The 13,927-nt window shown below is 42.5% G+C and overlaps 1 protein-coding gene across 1 annotated transcript in view; it reads left to right on the top strand.

The window, feature by feature from the left end:
* The first annotated feature begins 420 nt into the window (after positions 1 to 420).
* LOC138978264 (cilia- and flagella-associated protein 74-like) overlaps positions 421 to 13,927 on the top strand; it is an 80,317-nt gene continuing 66,810 nt past the window's right edge. The window contains exons 1-6 of the mRNA XM_070350929.1: positions 421 to 514; positions 1,334 to 1,547; positions 6,746 to 6,880; positions 8,266 to 8,364; positions 12,787 to 12,891; positions 13,266 to 13,439. Coding sequence (XP_070207030.1) covers positions 1,423 to 1,547; positions 6,746 to 6,880; positions 8,266 to 8,364; positions 12,787 to 12,891; positions 13,266 to 13,439 — 638 coding nt within the window. The 5' untranslated portion in view covers positions 421 to 514; positions 1,334 to 1,422. The remainder of the gene's footprint in view (positions 515 to 1,333; positions 1,548 to 6,745; positions 6,881 to 8,265; positions 8,365 to 12,786; positions 12,892 to 13,265; positions 13,440 to 13,927) is intronic.

The following is a 13,927-nucleotide window of genomic DNA, read 5'->3' as shown; positions in this document are numbered from 1 at the left end:
ACGCAAAAATAAATTCTTTGAAAATTGTTCGCTCTTTACGGAGGGCACCTAGGATGTTCTCAATTGGTGAGTGTTTAAATGAAAGGGTGTTTGTACTGTGTGTAAAAGCCTGACCGTATCTGTGATGGTTTACGGGAGGCTTACTCTGCCTTTAAATCAAGTAAATCAATGCGAATATGGTCGGACGCTGAACCACGATGCTTTCACTTTCGCTCGATAGCACGTCGCAAAATACATTATAACTCCGTTATTTTTAATTTCTTTTAACTAAAAACTTGGTATAGAGTCAGACATTGTTGTGAAGATACTATATATATAACAATATTACATGTACATGCTTTAGTTTGAGGTCGCGCAAGGTAGTGCAAGGTCGCGTGTGGTCGCGTGCGGTCGCGTAGTAATTAGTCAGCGAGAGTTGGTTGCCACGAACATGGCGGACAGTAAACAGTGGGGAAGACGCAGCGTGTGGTGAACATTTCCCGTCTCTAAATACTGTTTGCGAGCAATCGTGCAGGTATGAGCGAAGATTACGGTACTTTGCTACGAGAAGCGTCTATTCTTCTTTTTGGATCGTATTTCTGACAAAGTATTAGGCAGAAATTTCATGTGAAATACTGAAAATGTCCAAAGTCAAATTTCCGCGCCACATAATCACCAGTTAGAGAACGATTTTCTCCTCCAAAATTGCGTTCTTGTACTGGATCTGGATCTGGTACGTTGCAGGAGCCAGTATTGGCTATTGTCGCAACGAAAACTGGGAGAGCGCCTATTTGAGAGTCACCTCTATATATTTGGGCATAGTGATGTTAAGATTATGCCACACTCTTCAGTTTCTTTAAAAAGTTCATGTACTGAACGCAACAAAATGTAATCTTACGGCCATTTGTAGGACTATGAGTGTTGCTGTATGCGAGGATGCAGGTAAATTTCGTATTTAATCCTGGCACTTGCTGACTTTGGATTTCGATGAGGGAGTACTTACAAGTTATAATCTGATCTAGGCAAAGGAGCATCAGATTGTTTATGTTATTTGTCAACTGCTCCTCGTTCCTATCGCAAAGTGGCGTCGAATGGCAAAATCGCTTCGCCACCGGAAGTTAACGTCGGAGTGTATAGAGGGGGCAGAATCTTCATATATCACTCTGACTGAGTGTGTGTAGCCAGTGCATATCTTATCGGATTGTATTTGTAGTGACTTATAATTACTTAACTTGACTAACCAAGTGTATCAGTATCAGAACTAAACATTCCTGACACTCATTTTTCATTTACATACATTGAAATAAGCTTTTTATTTATACATTTTGCTACATGTATATCAATATTTTTTCAGATAGTCACGCACGAATCGAAAATCTTCCAGGCAGAACAACAGTTTTCAGACAACCCAGCTGACCTGACAGCCTCCATTCACTGCTGACCATGGCGGAGGATATGGATTTCATGATGGATGACGATGACGGAATCTTGGACTATGATGATGGTGATGACCTTGACTTCAGTACCGACAACGAAGAGGAAGAGGAAGATGAAGAAAGCATCATTGAGTAAGTAAACATACATGTATACATACGTGATGTATTCTGATTCGCTTATAATTGCACATGGTTGCTCTGCTTTATTTTAAATTTAGAGAAGCATCAAAAGAGATCCAAATATTGTACTTCTTTTTCTTCAAAAATCATGTTTTGCTAGTAGCTATATATATATAGAGCTTAAACAATGACCACGAGTTGATTACTGGAAAATAAACCACGAGTGGGTATTTGCAGCCGCTTGGTAATTCACGAGTGTGCGGAGCACACGAGTGAATTACCAAGCGGCTGCAAATACCCACGAGTGGTTTATTTTCCAGTAATCAACGAGTTGTCGTCATTGTTTAAGCTATTTATACAAAGAACAACACGGGTCGAACATGCAGACGACATTTTGTAGGCAATTTCATTTCAGCCTAATCACTCAGAGTGTCAAATGCGCGTCATTCAAATAGTCCCTATTGTTTTACTTTATTCTTAGTCTCCGACTCGTCAGCATTATACTTGTCTCGTCTAAATATCGGACCCTATTGCTACGATTAAAACACAATAGCGTTTATATAGCTATTCTGACATTACATTCTGTGTTAAAATCATGTTTTTGTCAGCAATGGTCCATGTCGTTGACTGATTGCAGACGACGGTTCCCTTTCCGCATGAAGCCACGGAAATAACCGAACATTGAAAAACCCACGGACATGTATTACGGAGAAAACTCGGGATAACCGGATGTTTAGCACTACGTCAATATGCTAGGAATCATATGACGTCATGGCGTATCATGCTTGCCTACGTAGATTGTATGTTCGAAAGTCTGACTTCTGTTGTGAATTCGCGTGGTGAAGACTGCGGTAAATCTGTAGATGATAAGAGAACAAGGATTGTCTCAGAAGAAACGACTAAATGTTTCAGACCGGTAACTTCATTTCAACATTGCACTATATAATGGACGTTCTATGTGACAGGAGAGTTTGCTGATTTTGTGTTAAACATTGGAGAGATCGTCTGCTAGAATCAGAGATAGGTCGCTTCAGATTGCAGCTTCTGGAAATTTGCAAGGTTTGTTGCCTGTTAAAGAACTGGATTTTAAACGTAATGTATGTCATGTACAGTAAGCAACAACAAAAACACACACAAAGCAAATGGCATCGTCTGTCGACTAGTCACAAAAACAAACCTGGCGAGGTATGCGTGTACTTTATACACGTCAGCCATTGTTGTTACAGTTTTGAGTCAACGTTGTATTCTTCCGCAACAGGGTCCAATCGTCTGGGTTTCAAATGATGTCATGTTCTAAAAATAAATTCTAGTATTGATTATTTTTTAGCCCTCTTTATTCTTACTTCGAATAATCCACGTGTGATTTTGGTGTAATCAAAGTAGTTCGTTCTAATTTCTCACTTGTCTAAAAATAATCAACTAGATTTAATCCACCCCTCGGTTGCATTACAGGAGTTGTATAAATATATATACACTGCTCGAGAAGAGAAGGTAACAAAAAAAGAGACGACAATTAAGTGTTCAGAATTTTGGACATTTCTTTACAGAACTTTGCGTGTGTGTCTTCATGTCGATGGGCTAAAACCAGAACCAATTACCTCAAAATAACCTGTTTTGCAACTTTATAGTTATTTGACTTATGGTAACATGATTCTCACTTTCTGTAAAGGATTCTTGAAAATCTTGCATAATTGCGTATTTATAAGTCATAATTTGTTCTGGCTCCAAGCATTTCTCCTGCTCATCTTGGAAGCAGAACCCTCTAACTCCATCCAGGTTGGAAGCAGAACGTGCTAAGTTCAGTTTAGTCTGTTCTGCTACTGAGGCCTGTGGGGAAAGGGGAGTGTTTCACTGCGAGCCAGATGCAGCCATCGTCACCTGACCTCTTCTGCTTGCTGTGTCACAGTCATTTTTCCTGTTCACAGCGCAGCCAGATAAGCGCACATCAGCGGTAGTGGTATCTGGTCTTGACCCTTTCTGTGTGGTGTAGGATTTCCTCCAGCACACAGAATAGTGTAACTAGTAGTAGTAGAGTCTGCTGTCGACAGAAAAAGGAATTTGATAGACTGTGGGAACTAAAACAGGTCAGTGACACCTGTCAAGTGTCAGTATCCGAATTCCTGACTCCGGATGTACAGGGTTGAAACACAATTAACTTTCCTGTGATAAAGAGTGAATGAAGAATGAGTTGGAAAAGATGCAGTCCCTTGATATTGAGGGAGGAGGGTGGTAATAAGGGGGTTGGGGCCGGGGAGGGGGGTTGGTGGTAAAGTGGGTGCAAGGGGGTGGGGTGGGGTGGGGGGGGGGGGGGTGTCCTAAACTGACAAAAGGATGGTCCACTTTCTGAAAACACTGGAACAGAGAACAGCTCTCTGCCATTTTTACATCTGCTGCACAGTCAATTTGGCTGTTGCTCGAGTCAGGACACAGATTCAAGTGAGTATCTTCATGTATTATGTTTTTCCCCCATTTGAACAGACCATAAAAGCTGAAATTCAGATTCCTTTTTTAAATATATAGGGGATTAACCTTCTGATTCAGTCTAAATCCTGTATCTGCAAACTGATTCCTAGCTTTTTGTGTTTTGTTTTCCTAATTGTAAAACACAGGCAGGTAAATGTGTTTGTTTCAGCGTGAATGTTCTTGCGCGCGTGTGTGTTTGTTTGTGTCAGTGTGTGTTTGTGTGTGACGGTGTGTGCATGTGCTCATGCCTTAATGTTGTAGTGTATCCATGCAGCTCTTTAGTGTTTGTTAAAAAATTTAAAAAATGTAAGTGAGTGTTTACAGTATTTGTGTATGCTTGTAAAGATGGATAGATGAATGATTTGGTTGATGGATTTTGTCAGTTTAATTGACTCTAATATATTTTGTTATTCAGAGGTTATCACAATGTCAAACTGATGAGCATGAGTGGTCAGAGTGTAATCAAGTACTAATGTTTCATTTGTTTGTGTGAATAGAAACACGAAAACTATCCAAAGTTTTAACGCAGAAGCGATAATACGGAGGCAATTACCTTTTTTTTTATTATCGGTTAATAATTTTAAAATAGAAGTACATGTAGTAATTGCCTGTTCAAAGGAGATAACATTCATAGTATCCATGTCTTTTGCAGACGCTGTTTGAAAGGAGATGAATCATCAGGCCGTCCAGGCAAGTAAGAAGCACCATGCATTTCAGGAGACTGTCCTTCGGATTCACGGATTACGGTTGCATAATCTCCTTTCTGCCAATGCTAAAAGTGAAACCTGATGACTTTGATGCGTCTCCATTGGCAAAATCTACCCCAAAATATGACGATTGTGCTGTTTCTTCAATCGAAGATCCTTTTGAGAACATGGTGAATGGGGGTTATCCTCCTGTTCGAGTCATGCATCAACTCCAATACTTGCTGATTGTGATTCCACCCCTCAAAAATGAATCAAGCTACCCAACTCCTGTACATCTTTCTCCTGTGTGTGCTTCCACAGTTTCTGTTACCCTGTATGTGTATTCACATCAGCTTGTAGTATATATGTCAGACACTGCTCCTTTAGGTGAAACTACCACAGCATCTCTTCCATCTGTTTATGGAACCCCAACAAAGAAAATTCTGTCATCGATGAAGGAAGCATCCTATGTGACACCTCATGAGAAGAAGTTCAGCCGAACTTAAAGACTCTGCAACCCGGGACTACGAGAAAAGGTGTGTTCGAAAAGCGAAGACACTCAGAGATGAATGTTACACAGGAATAACTGGTCAAACGGCTAAGACAAAAGCAGTACAGGAGGTCGACTGTTAAAAGTGCAAAATGTGTATTATTTATTTCGACCTTTGTGCACAACATTTTTGTGAAGAGGAAAGTACAACAAAAGGTAAGAATGCCAATTTGTTTTCTTGATAATGAACAGAGTAGCATGCAGTCAGGATCTAAAGCTCGTGATTTTGTTACCATTTGCATTGTGTGGTTAAAATGCGCCTTCAGCCTTGTGTTTATTTGTTTGTTTGCTTGCTTGTTTGCTGCTTTGTTCGTTTGGTTTGTTGTTAGTGTTATTGGGTGTGTAGTTTTGTGCGTAACGCAAAACGATATGAGCTGATACAACATAAGATTACCGTTGGGATTTCTTGAAAAACACAATAAAAAAAAGTGTAATGATTTCAGAGAGAGTTTTGTGTGTGTGTTGTTTTTGTCAGGTGTTTTTATTTTCGCTATGAAAAGTACCGGCAATTTAATTTTTATTTATGCGTGTTGCGTTCATTAGGCCACACAATGAATGAATACATGAGTCCTTGATGATATTTTTGCAAGTGACTTGACATTTGTTTGTTTATGACGGTAATAAACTTTGAAAAACGATTTGAACTAATGTACAGTATAAGCTTTGCTTGGAAGCAGAACATGCTATGTGTGAGGAGGCTGCTTCTGACTGCTGTAGCACAGGCCACAGTGGGGTCTGTGTGGAAGTCAGAAGCAGCTATGGTGCACTGGGCTTTTCTAGCTCCAGAACTGAGAAAAGAGCAGGAGTGTATTCTGGAAGCAGAACAAATTATACCTTTTTTGCATATGAAAAAGTTGTTCAATTAAATTGATTACTAGTGTGCATGACCAGTGTTTCCTCTAAGTCAAGTGTGTAAAATATGAGGGCTACAATCCTGTGTTTACTATTTTTTATAAGGGGTTGAAATCTTCAAGTGGCCATTTCTCAAAATGGTGGAAATCCAGTTAGATGGTTCTGGTTTTAACCCATCGATGTGCATGTACATGTTACGACATACCCCTCTGTTTACACGCTAAAAATTTGGTTGTGTATCTACCCAAATCATAGCAGATTGAAATGTATCCTTCTTGTCCCATTCTCCCCCCCCCCATCTCCTGAAATGTATCCTTCTTGTGCCCCCTCAACCCCCATCCCCTCATCATCTTTATTATGCAGTATAATTGTTTACGTCATTATATGATTTTCAGTCCGGACAATGTTCCCTATGCAGATATGATGCCACGGCAAGACTAGTGTTGTTTGCAGTGTCATTGTCTTCAGTTTGCTGTCTTTTGTCAATAATATTAATTGTCAGTAAGTACTGGTGTCACATGACTGATGTGAACCAGTTGATTGGCTAATGGCGATGCGCTAAAACTGTTAGCGCACTCTTGGAGAAATCATGTTTCAAAGAGAAAAAAGATACAAAAGAGAAGTTACATGCAATTCAACATGGTTGTTTTTGTGTGCAGGCCCCCTGCTTATCCGCAGACACCTGAGGAGAAAGTCACCTGGCAGGAACAGATCCGGATGATTCACCTGCGAAGTCACCTCAATAAAATGGCAGAAAAAGTCAAACATGCCAACTACATTGTTGACAAAACCAGGTCTGTGCTCTAAGGCTTTTAATTGCTGCTGTTCATTTATTTAAATCTCTGTTCTTCTTCTTTGTTTATGGGCTGAAACTCCCACGTTCACTCATGTTTTTGCACAAGTGGATTTTTATATGTATGGCCGCCTTAACCCGCCATTCAGGCAGCATACGCCGATTTCGGGGGAGGCATGCGTGTTATTTTCGTGTTTCTCTAACCCACCGAACTCTGACATGGATTACAGGATCTTTTCCGTGCGCACTTGGTCTTGTGCTTGCGTGTAAGGCAATAGCAGGTCTGCACATAAGTTGACCTGTGAGTAGAAAAAATCTCCACCCTTAACCCACCAGGCAGCCGCGGTTGGGATTTGAACTCACGACCTTCCGTTTAAGAGGCCGATGTCTTATCCACAACGCCACTGCGCCCGTCAAATCTCTGTTAAATGTTTGTGTTTTCCTGTAAAAGTGCTGTGTAAGTTGTAAGGTTTGTCGCAAAATGTGAATCTGCTCAGTAATGTGGAATTCTTGTTGATTGTTATTGTAAGAATGTAAAGACACACTGTGGCTGCTTTTCCTAAAACTGCAAATGGACATAGAAGTCTGGTAATGCTTCTTTGTTTAGTGTGTACCTTTCTTTATTATGTTTCTGTGAGGAGAGTATGCTATTTCTGAACAGTAGATATTGAGGATAAATACTGTTATCATGAGATCTTGTAACTACATAGATAGAAATATGCAGTCATGTGCAGGGTTTTACAAGGAAACCGTTGATTTGTAGTCAAGTTTATGAAAGATATACAGTGGAACCCTTCTTTCAAGGCACACCCCCCCCCCCCCCCCCCCCCCTCCCACCATCTGTTTAAATATGTTGTTCATAATGTCGGTAAATACCCCCCGCGGGTTAGGGGGAAGAATTTACCCGATGCTCCCCAGCATGTCGTAAGAGGCGACTAACGGATTCTGTTTCTCCTTTTACCCTTGTTAAGTGTTTCTTGTATAGAATATAGTCAATGTTTGTAAAGATTTTAGTCAAGCACTATGTAAGAAATGTTAAGTCCTTTGTACTGGAAACTTGCATTCTCCCAGTAAGGTCATATATTGTACTACGTTGCAAGCCCCTGGAGCAATTTTTTTATTAGTGCTTTTGTGAACAAGAAACATTTAACAAGTGGCTCTATCCCATCTCCCCCCTTTCCCTGTCGCGATATAACCTTGCACGGTTGAAAACGACGTTAAACACCAAATAAAGAAATGTCGGTAAATTTGTCTCCATGTCAAGACTCCCTCCATTTTGAGACCTGATTTTCTGAGATATTTTTAAAGTCTGAAAAAGGTTGTTCCACAGAAGTTCATTCCCTTGTCTAGGCTGAAGAAAAGAATGACTGACTGCATGTGTTTCAGGGAAGAGCTGAAGAAAAGTCGAGCACACATGCATCATCTGGAGAGTGAGAGAGATTCTATCTTCATGCAGATTCAGCAACAAGAGTCTGATGGCAACCAGTAAGGGCTGCTTTTTTCCTTAATTTCAGTCCATAGTTCAGTCTATTATTCCATTATCAGTCTCAGTTAATGGATTTCAATCTGTCAGCCACTTATCAGTATCGGTGAAAACTGATTAGATGTGTTAATTATCGATCTTTTATGGCAACTGATTGACTGTGATGTAAGTTTTGACATTGCTGTAGTGTAAGAAACCTGTTTTTTGTGTGTTTGTTTTTATCTTGTGTTGGAGTATTTCACGTTCAAACGTGGCTTCAAAATTAACTTTCATCACTTATAGACATATGGTTTGAACTGTTGAAGTTAAAGCTAGAGGTTCACTGTGTTCTGAGTAAAGATCGATGTATTGTTTTTTAATACATGTAACTGATTAATGTTAATTTCAGGCTTACAATGAATTTGGTTCAAGGTACATTTGTTTTTACTTTGACAGGTAAGTGAAAAAATGAAAAAGTTTACATTGTGTACATGTACTTGTAGAGCTAAAACTAAGTTGTCCTAATACTGTAACTCCCTACCTGGAAAGGGGAACGTCCCACTAGTCCGAGGGTTCACTAGTCCGAGGGTTCACTAGTCCGAGGGTTCACTAGTCCGAGGGTTTACTATAGACGCTTGCTTTTCCAGTTCGTCCTACAAGTCCGAGGGTTCACTAGTCCGAGGGTTTACAATAGACGCTTGATTTTCCAGTTATTATACCGCCCCTTAAAAGACGGTATATAGGTTTCACTGTGTCCGTCTGTGTGTGTGTGTGTGTGTGTATGTGTGTGTGTATGTGTGTGTGTGTCCGCAAATAGATATCCGATGTTTAAGAACCGATTTCAATTACATTATATGTGAGGCTGTAGTACAACCCAGGTTCGATCCTCTCCATAATTCAGGTCGGTGGGATAACTAATTGACCCTCGCGGGCAAAAGGAAACCCGAGGTGCTATATAATATGACTAAAAACTGTAGGCAGTTTGATCACGTAATTGTCCAGTCGGGGCGGTATCCTGATAAATTTAATATCCTTTCTTTAGTCAAAATATAAATAACTAAGTTTCTTGGGGGAAATAGTCTGAGATTTCTTCAGTCAAAATATAAAACACCACATTATCTTTTTGAATGAAAATAACTCAGTGTTTTTGACTCACATGCGAAGCAAAAGTGAGTCTATGTACCGTACTTTCCGGGTGACAAGGCGCTTCGTTATCTAAGACGCACCCCCTTCTTTTTAAAAAAAATTGTAATCCAGTCACCCATTGGACGCAGGGGGCCGATAGGGCGCACCAAAATTGAAAAAGTATACCGGTAGTCGAAGAATGAAAATAAGCCGGCGAGATCAAAGCCAGGTCCATTGTTTATAGACACGACCTTCTTCCCAGGGGTCAATGACCCAGTTTTTGCCATGAGAGGTGGTTCCTGTCATATCTGAGAGAGGAAACACTTCCTGCTTCGGGGTCAGTGACCGGTCAGTGACCGAGTTTAACAGAGTCGAACTCTGTGTGTGCGGCGAGATCAAAGACATTGTGATAGCTGGGTGGCCTTGTTTATAGACACGACCTTCTTCCCAGGGGTCAATGACCCAGTTTTTGCCATGAGAGGTGGTTCCCCTGTCATATCTGAGAGAGGAAATACTTCCTGCACCGGGTCAGTGACCGGTCAGTGACCGAGTTTAACAGAGTGGAAATAATTATGTGTGCTCTGTGTGTGCGGCCAGATCAAAGGCAGGCATTGTGATAGCTGGGTGGCTTGAGAGCTCAGGAAACTTGGCCAGGGCAGTACCTAGTAGCTGAAACATGCATTATCACAAGTTGTTTGACTGGTACTCAGGCGGTCTCTTTGATTTTTTTCGTATTTCATACACGGATTAGACGCTTCGTTATACAAGACGCAGGGGTCGAACTCGAGGAAAAAAGTCGCGCCTTATGACCCGGAAAGTACGGTACTCACCCGAGTCGTCCGTCCGTCCGGACGTCCGGACGTCCGGAAAACTTTAACGTTGGATATTTCTTGGACACTATTCAGTCTATCAGTACCAAATTTGGCAAGATGGTGTATGATGACAAGGCCCCAAAAAACATACATAGCATCTTGACCTTGCGTCAAGGTCGCAGGGGCCATAAATGTTGTCTAAAAAACAGCTATTTTTCACATTTTTCCCATTTTCTCTGAAGTTTTTGAGATTGAATACCTCACCTATATATGATATATAGGGCAAAGTAAGCCCCATCTTTTGATACCAGTTTGGTTTACCTTGCTTCAAGGTCAAGGTCACAGGAGCTCTTCAAAGTTGGATTGTATACATATTTTGAAGTGACCTTGACCCTGAACTATGGAAGATAACTGTTTCAAACTTAAAAATTATGTCTTGTCTTGTCTTTCCATTACTGCCCACAATCAACAGTAGTGATTATTTCGGCACTTGATGGGATGTTGCGCAAGTCCAGTAAAGCAGCGTTTCCAGCATCCAAAAGTCCATTAAAGTTCACAGGTTGGGGAGTATGGGGGGGAGGGGACATGAGTCACAGTGGCTGCTGGTTTAGTGCGAGGCGCGCGACACAAAGGTGTCGACAGTGCGGGCCTCGACGACAGCTGCTGGTAGAGAGTTCCAGTCCTTCACTGTGCTGGGTAGGAAAGCGGCACTCCGATACTGAGTGCGGCAGGTGATGAGGCCGAACTGCTGGCAATGGCCTCTTCGCTGGCGTGGTGGTAAGGGGGCCAGCTTCGACTTGATGCCCGGACAGTGGACGATGCTGTTCTTGATCTTATAGAGCATCGAGAGGCGGGCAAGCTTCCTGCGCTCCTCCAGAGACTGCCACCCAAGGGAGTCCAGCATCCGGCTGACACTTGACGTGTTGTGGTAGCGGTTGCAGACGAATCGGGCAGCTCGTCTCTGGACGGCCTCAAGCTTGTCGATGTTCTTCTGGGTGTGCGGGTCCCATACTGACGAGGCGTACTCCAGGATAGGCCTGACAAAGGCCTTGTACGCCTGCTCTTTCACGGATCATGATGAGATCTTCAGATTGCGCCGCAGGAACCCCAGGGTCATGTTTGCCTTGCTGACGATGTTGTTGATATGGTCGTCCCAGCACAGGTCACTCTGAATGGTCACACCCAGGTACTTGACCGCCTTCACTGTCTCCAGCGTATGCCCGTGGAGCTGGTAAGAGGGCTGTAGTGGGCGTCTGCTCCTCGTAACAGGCAGTGTGTTGCACTTTGCAGGGTGGAACTGCATGTCCCAGTTCTTCTCCCACTCGGCTAGGCGATGGAGGTCTTGTTGTAGCTGGGCCTGGTCATTTACGCAAGTCACCACCCTGTACACTGCAGTGTCGTCCGTAAACAGGCGCGCTAGTGCCGTCAGTCTCTCCGGGAGGTCGTTAATGTACGCTAAAAATAGCGTCGGCCCCAGCACCGAGCCCTGCGGCACCCCTGAGCGGACGCTGCCAAACGAGGAGCGACTGCCGTTCACCACCACGGCCTGACGTCTTTGATGGAGAAAGTTCTCGATCCAAGCAAGTGCAGCTCCTCGGACACCGAAGTTTCGGAGTTTGTGGGTAAGCAGACTGTGGTTGACGCGATCAAATGCTTTCGCTAGGTCCATGATCAACACGTCCGTCTGCTTCCCACTCTCGAGGTTGCTCGTGAGCTCTTCGGTGAAGTCCAGGAGCTGAGTCTCGCAGGACCGACTTCGACGAAAGCCGTGTTGATTATCGTCGAGGACGTCGTTGTTGTCAAAATGTTGCAGCATGGCGCTCACCACGATGTGCTCCATGAGCTTGCACGCCACGCAGGTGAGAGACACCGGCCTATAATTGGCTGGATTGTACTTCTCCCCCTTTTTGAAGATCGGAGTGACGTGCGCGTCCTTCCATGTGGGGCACATGTTATGCTTTCATCATGAGACACATTTGGTCCCATATGATCAAGGTCAAGGTCACTTTGACCCTTATGAAATGTGACCAAAATAAGGTAGTGAACCACTAAAAGTGACCATATCTCATGGTAGAAAGAGCCAATAAGCACCATTGTACTTCCTATGTCTTGAATGAACAGCTTTGTGTTGCATGACCTTGGATGACCTTGACCTTGGGTCAAGGTCACATGTATTTTGGTAGGAAAAATGTGTAAAGCAGAAGGTCAAGCATGTGAGTCGTATGGGCTTTGCCCTTCTTGTTATGAGAATATTCTTCGATTTGGTTCCCACAGCAGTGAAAAACACACGCACACATACACACACAAAATAAAAACAAATCAAATTGAATACCCTTTGTACAAGCGTCTGTGGTGAACCCTCGGACTAGTGGACCCTCGGACTAGTGAACCCTCGAACTAGTGGACCCTCGGACTAGTGAACCCTCGGACTAGTGAACCCCTCTCCCTGAAAAGGTCACAGTAAAATTGTATCACTGAATTTAACGCTGTTCGTCTTGTTTGTCACAGATCTTCAGTGTACAGGCTGAGAGCAACGCATGAGAAGTTCTGCAAAGAGCTGGAAGAGGAACAGAAGATCGAGTGCAAGATTCTGGAACGTGTGGATCAGGCTGAGTAAGTTTGACTATTTGAGGTATTGAGGTGAAACATAAAGAGTTAATTGCAACTACAAGAGGGGAAGGAGTGGAGAGCTTTTTTCTGGATAGCCATAAAATAGTAAGACTGTGAAAGTTAAGTTTTTTTCAAATGCATTATGTCTGTGCTCTTACAGGTTGTTTTGTTGTTGTTGGTGTTGTCGTCGTTGTTGTTAGCCGTATATGCAAGGAGTGTAGGAATGTATGAGTGTTTTCACACCAGGACAAATTCCAATGGCTGTTATGCTATATGGCGAAATACATTCTTGTTCTTGTTCTTGTTCTTGTTCTTGTTTTGGGCTATCCAGTCAAGCAGTGCTGTTACAGAATATGACAACCCCTGACATTTTGCAGGTATGACCTGGCTTTTGTGGAGGTCGAACGTGGTAAATTTATCTTGGCGGAAGATGATCTCCTGCGTCAAGAACATCAGCTTGCCAAGGGCAAGACACGGGCTGCGCTTGACCGATTTCAGAAAGAAAAGAGCCTGGCAAGTCTCGCACACAAGACGCGGATTACGGATACCTTGTAGGTTGTTGAGAATGCCTTGCTGATTTGGCGGAATGTAAATTAGTTTTTTTCTCTTTTTTTTTTCTTCCTTTGTGCATGCATATACATGAGTTGAGTTGGTGTGTTTGCATATCTGTTCCTTTGATTACTGTGTTAGCATGTATGAATGTAAAAAGAATGGAACCACGTTCTGTCTGTCTTTCCAAACATAATGCAGCCAGAAAATTATCAGGGCAGATATGAATTGCAAAAAAATCACTGGTGGTGTAAAAAAAAAAAAAAAAAAGTCATTGATGGTACGGTCAAACCTGCTTATAACGACCACCCGAGGAACCAACCAAAAGTGGTCGTTATAGACAGGTGGTCACTATGGAAAGGTCAATTATACAGAAAGACATTTTTCAGGGATCCTTTAAGGGGTGTATTCATTGAGAGATAGTTGCCAGGGCTGGTTTGACTCTATACGCTATGGTTTAACACTGTAAATGCTAAGTGCATTCGTATTG

The sequence above is a fragment of the Littorina saxatilis genome, linkage group LG10, assembly GCF_037325665.1.
Source record: "Littorina saxatilis isolate snail1 linkage group LG10, US_GU_Lsax_2.0, whole genome shotgun sequence".
Classification (NCBI taxonomy): domain Eukaryota; kingdom Metazoa; phylum Mollusca; class Gastropoda; order Littorinimorpha; family Littorinidae; genus Littorina; species Littorina saxatilis.
The sequence above is the reverse complement of the archived record's forward strand: the minus strand, read 5'-3'. Positions and strand labels throughout refer to the sequence as shown.